Consider the following 14,506-nt stretch of genomic DNA (forward strand, 5'->3'; position numbering starts at 1 on the left):
CACACACACACACACACACACACACACACACACACACACACACACACCCAAATAACCAAAAACAAAAGGATAAAGATAACCGATAGCCGAATACTAAGAAAGGAAGACAGATCAAAGGAAGCAAGCAAACAGACTAATCAATCAGAGGACAATTACCACTGAGAATACGTGGGGAAAAAAATCCAAACAATATAATGGAAAAATGAACAAGAGGAATCAATGAAAGCTACTTTCCTGGGAAGGAAACCCACATGGCCGATAAACAAGTGAAAAGATGCCTGATCTTATTATAATCAGGGAATTGCAAATTAAAACCACAATACAATGATTTTATTATCTCTTAAATTGGAAAAATTAAAATAGAAAGTCTGCTCACACCAAATGTTGGTAGGATGCTCAACAACACAGACTCCCACAATCCCACCGCTGCTACCAGTGCGTGCTGGCACAGCTATGCTGGAAAGTAACTCAGCATTGTCTGATAAAGCTGAAGAGGCACACACACCCCACACCCACTCTCAGGTAAGGGCCCTCATCCCCAGAGAGGCCAGCAGGCATGTCCAAGAGTGATCACAGCAGCATCGTTCATAACGAGAAAAGGGAAAAACCAGATACCCATCAACAGAAAGAGTGATACATATTTTATGCATCAGTAGACTCATTACTGTTAGGTTGGCAAATCTCTCTCTTCTACAAGGTCAACACAATCCCTACCAAAATCCCACAAGGTCTTTTTTTGGGGGGGGGCCGGGGGGAGGGGGGGTAGAAATTGACAGGTTGATCCTCTAAATCACATGGAAATGCAAAGGACCCAGGATAGCCAAAACACATTTTTGGGAAAAAAAAAAAAAAAAGAAGAAGAACCAATGTAAAAGACTTACACTGACCAGTTTCAAAAATTACCACAAAGCTACAGTAATCGAGACAGTGTGGTAATGGCATAAGGAGAGACTTACACAGATTTAAGGAATTAATTCAAGAACCCAGAAATAAACCCTTGCATTTACAGTCAGGTGACTTTTGATAAAGATGCCAAAATAATTCAATAGGGAAAAGACAGCCTTTTCAACAAATGTTGGCGAGAAAACCAGACATCTGCATGCAAAACAAATGAATCTAAGGGAGCCTGGGTGGCTCAGTCAGCGGAGCGTCAGACTTGATCATGCCGCTTAGCTCATTAGCTCAGGTCATGATCTCATGGTTCTTGAGTTCAAGCCCCACGCTGGGCTTTGCACTGAGTGGAGCCTGCTTTGAATTCTGTCCCCCCCCCCTCCACTCACTCCCCCTCTCCAAAAAGAAACACTAAAATTAAAAAACAAAACAAAACAAAAAAACAAGTCTAGACCTTTATACTACACACAAAAATCACTTCAAAATGGGCCATAAACTTAGATGTAGGAGCTAAAACTATGAAGCTTCTAGAACAAAACACAGGAAAAAATTCTCACCACCTTGATTTAGACCAAGAGTTATTAGCTATTTACTCCAAAAGCATGAGTCAAAAGAGAGACTATTGATAAATTTGATTTTGTTAAAATTATAAACTCCTCCCCTTCAAAAGACACCAGTGTGAAAATGAAGACAGGCCACAGACCAGGAGACACTTGATAAGGAACTTGTATCAAGGATACATAAAGAATTGTCACAACTCAACTAGAACATAACCTGATTTTTAAAATAGGCCAGTCTTATTAAGTACATTTTTCACTAACAGAGAGAAAAATGGCCAATGGGCATAGGAAAAGAGGCTTAACATCATCAGTCCACAGGGATTTCAAATTAATGCCACAAATGAGATATCACTTTAGACCCACTGGGGTGGCTACAATCAAAATAACAGTAACACGGGTGCTGGACAAGATATAGAGGACCTGGAACCCACACACGAAGCTGGTAGGCATGCAAACAGAACAGCCGTTTGGAAAGCAGGTTGGCCATTTCTCAAAAAGTTAAACATATCCTTATCATAGGACTCAGCAATTCTACCCCTAGGAATCTACTCAAGAGAGATCAAAGCATAGGTCCATGCAAAGACTTCTATGCAAATGTTCACAGTAGCATCATTCATAATAGCCAGAGTAGAAATGACCTGTGTCCATCAACTTGTTAATGGTTAAGTAAAAATGTGGTCATTCAAGGGGCGCCTGGGTGGCTCAGTCAGTTGAGCGTCCGACTTCGGCTCAGGTCATGATCTCACGCTTTGTGGATTCGAGCCCCATGTCGGGCTCTGTGCTGACAACTCAGAGCTTGGAGCCTGCTTCAAATTCTGTGTGTCTTTCTCTCTCTGCCTTTCCCCTGCTCACACTCTGTCTCTGTGTCTCCCCAAAATAAATAAATGTTAAAAGAAAAAATTAAAAAAACAAAAACAAAAAACGTGGTCATCCATACAATGGACTACTACTTAGCAACAAAAAGGTACAGGGTATCAATACAACAGCACGGACAAACCTCAAAAAACATTATGCTAAGTGGAAGAATCCAGAGGCGAAAGATTACACAAAGAATGATCCTGATACATGAAAGGTCTCCAAAAGGCAGATTTATAGTCAGAAAGCAGACCAGTAGTTTTCTGGGGCTGGAAGTGACAGGGTCTGAGTGCAAACAGGCTTGAGAGAATTTGGGGGAGGGGGGTATAAAAATGCTCTAAAACTGAGTTGTGTAAATAGCTAAGTAACTGTTACTAAAAATCACTGAACTATATTCCAGTAAGACTACCACACAACACAATACTTTACTGCAGAGCAAATAAGGTGAACTGGGCTCATTTCTCTCTACCTGCCCCTTGACTCTCTTTTTTGGTTAAAAAAGTACTCTTTAAAGTATGCAAAGTAGGGCGCCTGGGTGGCGCAGTCGGTTAAGCGTCCGACTTCAGCCAGGTCACGATCTTGCGGTCCGTGAGTTCGAGCCCCGCGTCGGGCTCTGGGCTGATGGCTCAGAGCCTGGAGCCTGTTTCCGATTCTGTGTCTCCCTCTCTCTCTGCCCCTCCCCCGTTCATGCTCTGTCTCTCTCTGTCCCAAAAATAAATAAAAACGTTGAAAAAAAAAATTAAAAAAAAAAAATAAAGTATGCAAAGTAAAAGAGTTACTATTAACCAGATGTGGAGTTAATGAAACACTTTCATGGTTATTTTCTTTGGGAAGACATGAATTAAATCTTCTCCAGATGTCAAACTCTTGGAAGTCAAGTTCTCTATACTCCGGTCCTCTTGGGGAGATGTGGCCAATGAAAATATTTTGAAGAAGCGCTTATGAGTTTAGATATTTTCTTACTTGAGCCACTTAGCAAGCAACCCCCATCATGTGCATCCAGGATGAGAGGACTCTTCTTTGGGAGTATTTACTTTGTAAACTAACAACAGTGACTGCAGGGAAATGAGCCCAGGTTTGCCGGTCTTGAAACGCACACACACACACAAAACCACCTGCCACACAAAGTGTCATCTTTAAAGATTTCAAGCACTCAGTGTAAAGACTCCAGAGGAGAAAACAAAGGTCACATAGCCAAGATATGTTTTTTCCTTTTCTTTTTTTTTTTATATTGCCATGATGTTGACCAAGAACAGGATTATCCTTTTGAACTAAAATGGCTGTTCAGAAATTCTTTGTGAACTCTGCTCTGAAACATAATGCACACATTAGTCCTTTTACAGTGTATTTCTCAGCATGTCTTGCCACAAGATGATCTGAAGGGTCAAGAAACAGAATAAGCTATTTTCCTTACAGAATTTGATCTTGTGATCCAAGAGTTGTCATGAATCAACAAATTCATCAACAAAGGGTTCAACAAATGTACGTCTCCTAACACTGTGAACATGTTTTGTCACGTGATTATGTAGAATGAGCCAGAAATGCATATATCAGCGACACACAACCATTAATCCCAAAGATACAAAGGAAATTTGATCAAGGAAACCCAAGACAGTTGGTCAATCTTTAGTCTGTACAAATTGTGATTTGTATCAGATGTACCAAGGCCACTGAACTGCACAATCCAGAGGGAATCATTAATTCTGTAATCCAAGCTGAATGTCCTGGAATGGTGCAGTATACAACCCGTGCAGCTGTACATGGTGGCCCTCAATAAAACATTCATAATCATGGCCTTTCACGGTAAGTATGTGAAAATGGAACAGGTTAAAAAAAGTAGGGTAAGACCCTGAAGGCAGGCCTCTGAAAAACCCTAATTATCTACAAAAGAAGTTTTACATATGAAATTCTGGGGGAAAAAGAAAAGAAAAAAAAAAAAATCACTAGACCTGACCTGGATGACTATTTTTAGAGCCTTCACTTTCTGGTCCGAGGCCCATGCATCCTTCAGAGACTGGTTGAGCTCCTCAATGCGATTCACATAATCCTGTTGAGTCAAGTTCAACAGTTCTTTCTGGGATCCCTGTGGGCAGAAAGTAGGAAGGTGTCGACACAAAAGGAAAAACATTATTTGGTCACCAACCCCATGAATAATACTGAGTATTGACTGAGCTTCAGTATCTAAGTCTTCCTCACAACCCCCCAGGACTGATAGTATTGTCCTGTGACGGAAGAGGTCCTCTGAGTTTTCTGCAAAGACGGACAGAGTGCAGGCACTGAGATGGGCCTTGGAGCAAGTCAGACCTAAGTCAACCCCCTTGTTCACCCACTCACTGGCCATGTGATTCTGGGTGAGCAGCTCTCCTCCCAGAACCTCATCTATACCAGGAAAACAGGATCCACCACCTTATTTAATACTCATTGGGACCTACCGTGGACCAGGCATGGGCCACCATATGCTCGAGATACAAAGGTGAGCAAAAAGACATTATTTCTGTGCTAACAGAGTTTACTGTACAAAGGATGAGATGGGTATTAATGAAAACTGAGGTAAAGGCTCCAGAGGAAACAATTCTATGCAGACCTATAGCATAGTTCACTGAATCTGAGGTGCCAATTATAAGAAGCACAATTCTTGGTGTACCACCAAGGAAGAAAAAAATACCCATCACGGACATGCATCAATAAGAAACACAGCTCAATTTCAAGGATAGTCAAATGTGGGGGAAAGGCTTTCTCTCAGAAAGGAAGAAATATGGTAACAAAGGAATGGCCTCTAGACAGGTGGTCAAGAATGGTTTCCTGGAGGAAGTGATACTTGGGACAAATGCTCCATGGTGTGCGGGTGTTATCGGACAATGTGGAAAGTGGAGGGCAGGGGCTTTACCTAGACCAGGGAGAGTGCCTTCAGGTCAGAAAGGAGACCATATCAAAAAGCTGTGGTGAGGCCACCTGGGTACCTCAGTCAGTCAGCTGAATGTCTAACTCTTGATTTTGACTCAGGTCATGATACCAGGGTCGTGGGATCAAGCCCCTCATCAGGTTCTGTGCTGACATGGTGGAGCCTGCTTGGGCTTGTCTCCCCCTCTCTCTGCGCTCCTCCCCAAGTTGTGCACCCACACATTAAATAAGCATTAAAAAAAAAAAAATATTGGCATTCATTAAAAAAAAAAAAAAAAAAAAAAAGCTCTGGCAGAAGAAAGGTAGACCATCCCAAGGATGAATTAAAAATAAAGACTTAACACAGCCTTTGGCACGTGGTACCTGCTCATTAATCCTCGGCTACTGTTAAGATGCTATTTACAAAGTTCACAGGAGTGAGGGTCATGCTAACCCACATGAGACCAGGAACCAAATCTCTTTTCTATCAATCTTCCCTGGAATCCCAAGAACTCTTTACTAAGGAAATACATGTCGGATGTTCAGGAAATTTGGATTGATCCCAGCTGGTCACTTGAACTACGAGACAGGGTCCTCCTTATCCCTCGGCAGTAGGAGGAGCCCCGTGACTAACTTGGGCGAATGGGCCATGAGCAGAGCTGCCTGTGTCCCTTCTGGGCTGAGGCAATGAAAAGTGACCCTTTTTCAGCTCCTACTGTGATGAACCTGGGAACCATCTGTTGAGATGGCAGCATTACATGATGATGGCGAGTCTGTTGCCTTCACAGGATGAGTAATGTGAGGAAGAAATAAACTTGTGTTACATTAGGCCACTGAGATATGGAGGTTCACTTGTTACCACAGTATCACCTAGCCTTGCCCTGACTAATACACCATGTTTGCTTGGAAGCCATGGGGCAGCCATCTACTGCTATGAGCAAGGAGAAGCAAGAAAATCCATCTGCAGGGGGAAAAATAAAATAGAGAACCAGAGAGGCAGTGACAAGAGGCTCCGCGGAAAAGAGAGAGGCAGAGGACAGTTGGTAGCCATCTGGGCGATTCTTTAGCTCTTGGTTCCAGGCTGCTGTGCCCTTGGGTTCAGGGTAGTGCCCCCGTATCCTGCAACAGAGTCCCCATTTGCAACTTAAGCCAGCTCAAGTGACATTCAGATGGAAGAGCTTTGGTGAAAATGCTCAGCAAGTCCATTCGTACCAGCCAAGGTTGGCTGAGGATATGCAGACCAAGGCTCCCGGTTGCCCTAATTCAAAACGTGTTCTTTCCGAACTGAGGAATAGATGTGGACTAATAGACTTTGCTGGGCACCAAACTCTGGTCTCAGAGCCAGAAGGACCCTGAACCAAGGGCCAAGAGGCAGGACACCGCGATGGCAACTGCCATCACACGGCCCTCTGTGGATTTCAAAACATCAGCACTGGGTCCACACACCTATGTTCTTTATCCCCATGTTACAGTCAGGGAAGCGGATATAGGAAGGGGGAACGCCCAAGGGCACTCTACTAATAAGCAGTTGAGCTACAGCCTCTAGACTCAGGTTGAGCTGGTGGGGACACCAAGTAACTCGTGCAGAGCGCATCCCACAGGTGCTGGCTGTTGGGTCTAGGCACTTGAGATACATTAAGTTACAACTCTAAGAAGCAGGTACTATGCAGCATCCCCATTCTACAGATAAGTAAACTCAGGCACAGAGCTGTTAAGCACCTTGCCCCAAATCACAGAACTGCCGCATGGTAGAGCTGAGATTCAAACTCAGGCAGTCTGGCTCCAGAGTCTGTCTTACTCGCAATGTTATGCTGCCTCTCTAAACACCATCCCAGAAGATGCAAACCCACCTGCCTCCGGGGGCCAGGCTAGTAGTGTTTATGAGTCAATCGGGAAAGGGAGGACTGTGTACCCTGGATGGCGCGTGCCCTGGTTAACTGCAGGAAGGTGGACTCACAATTATCAGGTGGAATTAAAAACAAAAAAAAATCTGACTTATATGTGAAACTTACCCATTTTTAAGAGTTGGCAAGTGAGTCATGTTTTTTAAAAGCGTATTTTTTGAATGAGTCCTGGGGGCCACAGCAAGCCAGCAGAGCAGCGGTATGCAGCTTCTGCACAAGGTAGGACCCTTATCTATGCAAGGCGGCTTCCCTAGGAGATGGCTCCCGCTGCATTTTACGTCAAATCCTGTCCCCCCCACACGATCTGGGTTTGCTCAGGCATCACAGTGAGAAGACGCCTTCAGAAAACCAGCCCACGGCAACTCCTGTGATCTCGGCCAACTGCACGGCTGGCACCTTTCCCTGATCAGCTGGTGCCTCAGGAGGAATGAGCACAATGTGCGGCTTGGGAATTAATCAAAGAGCAGCCACCAAGACGAATCTCACTTGGAAGAAGGAACGAAAGCATGATCCTCCCTGTGCTCAGCAAATGACTTGCTCACCTCCTCGAAGTCATCCAGCTCCTCCAGCCTGGTCCGAACCTTCTCCGACATGGCAGACGTGGCGGTCGCTTTGCCTAAACAGAATAGATTCATGTCACACAGAATGGATTTCTCGGACACCAACTCCCCCCCAGGGAAAGGCATCTTTCACTCTACACTTCGTTGTGAATAAAGAGGCCAGGGAACAATTTCATTACAGACAACTCCACGATTTTGAAAACAACGTCCTTACATAACCAAAGTTCCACCGGAAACATTTTTGTTTAAAAGCTGCCCCCCCCAGCTCGGTGGGGCCAGCCTCCATGGTTCCACTCCCTTCGGTATTACAAACTTTTCCCTACATCACTCGCTTGCTAAAGAAAGGCAGTCCAGAGGGGATGCCAAAAATCCATCATGTGATTGTTTTCTACCAACAAAAGGCCCTCTCAGGCTCGCACTCAGTGCAGGACCGAAGCACTCTGATACCACTACAACCACGTCACTGTATGCCCAGCATGAGGGCTTCAAAGCCCTCTCTTCAAGAAAACAGGGCTGGCCACGCCTCCTTCCATCACCTGTCAGAGATGAAGGGACACCCTCCAGGCTGTGGGCCAACCACAGGGCGAGGCTATCTGTCCAGCATGCTCTCCAGTGACTCTTATCTCAGAACCCTGTCCCCATCTGAAAGGGGCTTCTGTTCTAGCTCTGAGGTCCCCCTGCTCCCACCCACCAAACTCAGGAATGAAAGTTCATTCTTTTAAGGCACTAGCATCTTAGATCTGTTGCGAACTCACCGATTTGTCTGGGATCAGCTGAGAGCAAGGCACAGTTATTTATTTGCTAAAAAAACTATTTAAGTTTCCCAGTACTGGTTTCTGTTTTTGTTTTTTTACCTCATTTCCACTTTTCCTCTTATTTTGAAATATGTACAGAAAGTGCACATATGTACATTTTAACAGATAATCATAACCTTTGTAACCACCACCTTGCTCATATACTGTCTTACTTCTTTTGTTAACCATTATCTTTAGTTCATGAATTTTACCCTGGTTGTTGCACAGAGCTGTTTCCCTGTTTATTATTTTCCACTGTGTTAATACAGCACAATGTACTTCTTATTCTGTTGACGGATGTCTGGGTTGTTTCCTGTTTGGGGCTACAATAAATAATGCTGCTGTGAACATTTGTGTTTTCTGGTTTGTATACACATACATTTCTTCAGGGCAGCAGGCAGCACTTCTCAAACTTTCAGAGGAGTCACTTACAGATGAATTAACACACACAGACTGATTTTTAGTAGGCCTGGCAGGGCCTGGGACTCTGCCTTACTAATGCAGCTGGCCCTTGGACCACACTTTAAGAAAAACAAGGGGACGCCTGGGTGGTTCAGTCAGTTGGGCATCCGACTTCAGCTCAGGTCATGATCTCACAGCTTGTGAGTTTGAGCCCCGCCTCGGGCTCTGTGCTGACAGCTCAGAGCCTGGAGCCTGCTTCAGATTCTGTGTCTCCCTCTCTTTCTGCCCCTCCCCCACCCACATTCTATCTCAAAACAAACAAACAAAAAAAACCCACGGATTTGGGTAGAGTTGGAAAAACACTTTCCCTAAAGGGTCAGATAGAAATATTTTACATTTATGGGGTGCCTGGGTGGCTCAGTTGGTTAAGCATCAGACTCTGGATATCGGCTCAGGTCATGATCTCACAATTCACGAGACTGAGCCCCGTGACCGGCTCTGTGCTGACAGCACAGAACTTGCTCGGGATTCTCTCTCTCCCTCTCTCTGCCCCTCCCCCACTTATTCATACCCATGCTCGCTCTCAAAATAAACTTCATAAATATTTTAGGTTTTGTGAGTCACGTGGTTTCTCTCACACCTACTCAACTCTGCCATTACAGCACAAAAGCAACCACAAACAATATGTAAACAAGCTGGCCTGGCTGTGTTCCAATAAAACTTTACTTCCAAACTTAAACAGGGGGCCAGATCTTGCCCTGCAGGATGTAGTTTGCTAATTTCTGATCTAGAGTATATCCTAGTAGAATTGTCGGGTCCAAGGGTTGGCCCAACTTCAATTTTAACAGATAACGTGAAAGTGCTCTTTACACGGTGGTTTTATCGTTTTAACCTCCTACTGGCAACATAAGCCTTCCTGCTGCTCTACGTTCCCACCAACAAGCGATCTCGTCCATCTTTCTGATCCCTCCAAACTGGTGGCTATCCAACAGTAGGATTTACTTTTTCACGGTTTGGGGTCAAAGTTATGGCCCTCACAAGGTGCTCCCACTCTCTTGATTACTCAGGTGCTGCCCCCACCTGCAGACAACGGGGGAGAGTCGCAGCTGCCATACTCGCCATTTGCACGTAAACCACAGCTATGCTCATCTGTACCCCGTGGGTACCTGAGCTGTGTCCGTTGCCTCAGAATCGCCTAGGAGTCTCAAAACAAAACAAAACAAAAAAAACACCAATTCCTGGGTCCCATTCCTCAAGATACATTGAACAAGTGGAACAGAGCCCCATGGTCTTTATGTCTATAAAGATTGCACAGCTAGTCTGAGACATGCTGGTCAGAGCTTCTGACCGTGTATCCAGGCTGAAGAAACAGCACTGCCGTGTTGCCGTGTTCAGGGACCCGTGGCCAGTAAGACTGTGGCTCCAATCCCTAGCGTGTCTGCCTTCTCACAAGGGATAAAGACTTAAAGCAAAGTAAACGATCTCTAAAAAGGAGAATTTTAACCATTCTACAGCTGCTGAGGAGGGGACGGGGAGCAGATGCTACTGCTCTGTCTAAATTCAAACAGTGAGCTCATGTTATACTTTTAATAACTTTTGTCTTTTTCCCCCCATTCATCACATGAGTATGTATTTCAGTTCTGCTAAGTCTGTACACAATCTAGGAAGTAACAGCTTTAATGGAATTAAACACCAGTCTGGATACTGCAAACTTTTTTATACTAAAGGTAATAAGCCAATTCCCCATCAAGAGTAACAACAACCCAAACTCACCTTTTTCAGATCCCATAAACAGATTCTGCAGAGGCAAGTAACAATTTGTTAGTATTTTTTAAAACTTAATACCATTTCTATGACAAAAAAAAACTTGTAAGATACTTAAATATTCAAGTTACGCCAAGGCCACATGATCTGTTATTTTCCAGCAAAGCTACTTACTTATCCAAATGCAAAACAATTATTTCATCAAAGGAGGAAAACACAGCTCACCAAAAACTACCGAAGATTCAAATTTCCACTCAGCTCAGAACACTCAAAGTGAGCCCACAAAGAGCAAAATTTTGAGGACAACAGCGTCAGGAGGTAGCAGTTAGCTTACTCTACGTCAGGGCTTCACAATCTGGGCACTACTGATGTTACGCACAGGGAAACCCGGTTGCGTGGGGGCGGTCCTGTACATGCAGGGTGTTAGCAGCGCCTGCTCTCTACCCACTAGATTGCCAGCAACGCCTCCACAGTGCAACAACCAACACTGTCTCCAGACATTGCCATGTGTCCGCTGGGGGGTAAAATTACTCCTGGCTGCAAAATCACTGCTCTAAATTAACTCCGTGCATTCAGAAAATCAGAACCAAACTACCGGTCCAGCAACTCTGCCTGCACACCGCTCACCTAGCGCAAACCCTGAGAGGAAGTGGGGAGGAGAGGCGTCGTCACAGAGCCTTCCTGGTTGCCCCCCGAGTTCACCCCTTCCTCCGTACTCACAGCCCCAATTTCTGATGGGCACATTTGTCGCATTTCCCAGCATCCCCTCCATCTGCATATGGCCCATGACGACCTTCAAGACAAATGAGGGTGTGTGGGTGGGGACATTGGGAGGGGTCCTCATATGAGCGAGGGTGCATCCTACTTTCCCTTTTCCTCCTCCAACAACCTGGACGTGAGGCGACCCTGAACACAGCAGGGCAGCAGGACAGAAGAGCCAGACCCCTGATGACTCTGGAGCCACCACACCAGCCTGAACTACCCACCTCTCAACTTCCTTTCAGTGCCAAGAGAGGAACGTCACTGTGGCATATGTCATCACGTCATCACGTCATCAGGGAGGGCTTGGGTCAGAAGCTCCCAGCTCTCGTCCTCAGTAACCCAGGCATTCCCCTGCTCTCCCTGGCCGGCTCAGCTCAGAGCCTTTCATCACGTGAGCAACCTGCCCCCACACATTGTCGGCCTCATCTCCCTCACATCCCCAGGCACAAGCCAACGACTTGGTCCAGAGGCCACCCGGCGAACTTGAGGCCATGGAAGAAAACTGGAACCACAGGAAGAAGTAAACCTTCTTTGGGGCGTCAGTCTCCTCACTTCCCAACTCAAACCTCCCCAGAGATGGGCTCCAATTCTTTCTCTGAATGGTGCCAGATCCTGGATTCTTAACACATTTTTTTGAGAAACCAACCAGCACATTTGCTCCCAACTAACATGGACATAATGAGTCAAACTCACAGAGCCCAGGAGTTGGGCAACATTAGCTGTGATACTGTGATTTATACGAAATATATATTGCGTCTTGATCCTTTTCCTGGCCCAGAAGCTCCTACTACCCTTGGAATGTCTTAAGCCCTCAGAGTGGTCAAGGAGACTTTGTTAAGTTGATCAAGTGACTTCTGGACACACCTAAGGATGGGGACTGGTTTCCAGGGGAAACAAACATTTGATTGCAGGGCTGGGACCTTCAGTGCCACTCCTGACCTCCAGGGAGGGGAGAGGGGGGCGGAAGATTGAATCAATCACGTCTATTTATTAAGGCCTCCCTAAGAACCTAAAAGGACTGGGTTCAGAGAGCTTCCTGACTGGTGAGACAGAATGTCCATGCCATCCGGCAGGACCCCAAACCCCAAGGGGACAGACGGTCTTCTGTTTAGAACCTCGCTCTCTGTCTCTCTTCAAGTGGATGTTGATTTGCAGCCTTTAATATCCTTGTAATCTCGTGAGTAAACAGGTTTCCTGAGTTCTGTGAGCCACTTAGCAAACTGACCAAACCCAAGGAGGGGATCATGGGAGTCTGACACACAGCCAGACGGTCAGAAGCACAGGTGACAACATGGACTCACAGAGGACTGTGAAGTGGGAGAGAAGGTTTAGGAACTAGGCGCCTGACTTGCAGGAATGGACATGAGCTCCAGGGATCTGGGTGTCAGAACTGAGTTAAGCTGCAGGACACCCAGCCGGTGTCAGAGAATTGTTTGGCGTGGGGGGTGGGGAGATCCTGTACAGGCACCTGGGGGCAGAATCCTAACAAAAAGCAATCCCTACCAGATGGGAAGCAGGCCCTGGCAGAAGAGCGTACTGGTACTCACGATAGACAGCTTCTCTGTGGTCGTGTACCGGGCAAGGATTTCTCCTCGTTTGCTGGCCCAGGGCTCAAAGTCTGATCCCACGATGGAGTTCTCATCTCGGTCTCGTCTCTTTCTAGAGCTGTCCTATGGAAAGGCAAGACAAGCTCTCAGCAGCAGTATCCTTTTCATCTTTAAAAAGAAAGTACAGGGACACCAGGGTGGCTCAGTTAAGCGTCTGACTTCAGCTCAGGTCATGATCTCATGGTTCGAGAGTCTGAGCCCCGCGTTGGGGTCTGTGCTGACAGCTCAGAGCCTGGAGCTGCTTCAGATTCTGTCTCCCTCTCTCTCTATGCCCCTCCCTCACTCTCTCTCAAAAATAAATAAAATGCTAAAAAAATTTTTTGAAAACCACAAAGTATAGGGGCGCCTGGGTGGCTCAGTTAAGGTCTGACTCTTCATCTCAGTTCAGGTCATGATCTCCTGGTTCGTGAGTTTGAGCCCCCACATCAGGCTCTGTACTGACAGTGCAGAGCCTGCTTGGGATTCTGTCTCTCCTTCTCTCTCTGACCCTCTCCTGCTCGCTCTCTCCCTCAAAATAAAAACAAACAAAAACTACAAGCAAACGCAACAGTTGATTAACATGGCAGGGTAAAATTGATTATGTGCTAGCAAAGCAGAACTTAAATGTTCTCATCAAATTAAAAAAATGTAAATACGTGAGGTGATGGGTGTACTAACTCGATGGGGGAATGGTTTCACAGGTGCATACAAATACCAGGTCATTACGTTGACACTCTAAAAGTCTCACAATTTCCTCTGTCAATTTTATCTCGTAAAGCTAAAGAAAAGGGGCGCCCGGGTGGCTCAGTTGGTTAAGCGTCTGACTCTTGGTTTTGGCTCAGGTCATGACCCCAGAGTTCTGGGTTCAGGTCCCACATCAGGCTCTGCGTTTATGGTGCAGAGCCAGCCTCGCATTCTATCTCCCTCTCTATCTCCTTCTCTCCCTCAAAATAAATGGATAAACTTAAAGAAAAGCTAAAGAAAAGGAAGTATAAGCAAAGGCAGACAGTCCCCCAGTGCAGAATAAAATAGGTCTAAAGGTTTACTAGGTAACATTTTTTCAGGCCAATTCACCCCAAAGGGCCAATAAACAGATCAAAAGACACTCAGACTCACTGAGAATCAAGGAAAGGCAAATGATCATCTTTCAACCACCAAAATGACAAAGTTACAATGACTGGTAATGTCCCAGCTGGCAAGGAAGCAGGACAACAGACACTCTGAAGTTCTGCTGGGGGTGGTATAAATGGTGAAGCCTTTTTGGAGAATGATTTGGGAGTAGCCATCAAAACCTTAAACACACATTGCCTAGCCCAGCGTTTAACTCTTCTACGTGAGAAATCAGCAGTTTGCTTAAAGAATTACATAAAAATAAATGAGGGGCGCCTGGATGGCTCAGTCGGTTAAGCATCCGACTTCAGCTCAGGTCACGATCTCGCGGTCAGTGAGTTCGAGCCCCGCGTCAGGCTCTGGGCTGTTGGCTCAAAGCCTGGAGTCTGCTTCCGATTCTGTGTCTCCCTCTCTCTCTGCCCCTCCCCCATTCATGCT

General features: G+C 45.7%; 1 protein-coding gene across 6 annotated transcripts in view; it reads right to left on the reverse strand.

The window, feature by feature from the left end:
* VPS35L (VPS35 endosomal protein sorting factor like) overlaps positions 1 to 13,056 on the reverse strand; it is a 101,613-nt gene extending 88,557 nt beyond the window's left edge. For 4 of the 6 annotated variants that reach the window (XR_005785585.1, XM_040458914.1, XM_040458913.1 and 1 more), the window contains exons 1-2: positions 7,633 to 7,791; positions 4,261 to 4,389 (exon numbers count right to left, since the gene is read on the reverse strand). Coding sequence is in view for 5 of the 6 variants with exons in the window: in XM_040458914.1 (XP_040314848.1) it covers positions 4,261 to 4,389; positions 7,633 to 7,776 (273 nt within the window). In the remaining variant the exon portion in view is untranslated. Of the gene's footprint in view, positions 1 to 4,260; positions 4,390 to 7,632; positions 7,792 to 10,619; positions 10,645 to 12,919 lie in introns of those variants that run through there. The other 2 variants (XM_040458912.1, XM_040458915.1) reach the window with 2 other exon arrangements.
* Between the last annotated feature and the right edge of the window lie 1,450 nt (positions 13,057 to 14,506).

This window comes from Herpailurus yagouaroundi, unplaced genomic scaffold (genome assembly GCF_014898765.1).
Source record: "Herpailurus yagouaroundi ecotype Mexico unplaced genomic scaffold, PumYag 222, whole genome shotgun sequence".
Lineage (NCBI taxonomy): Eukaryota > Metazoa > Chordata > Mammalia > Carnivora > Felidae > Herpailurus > Herpailurus yagouaroundi.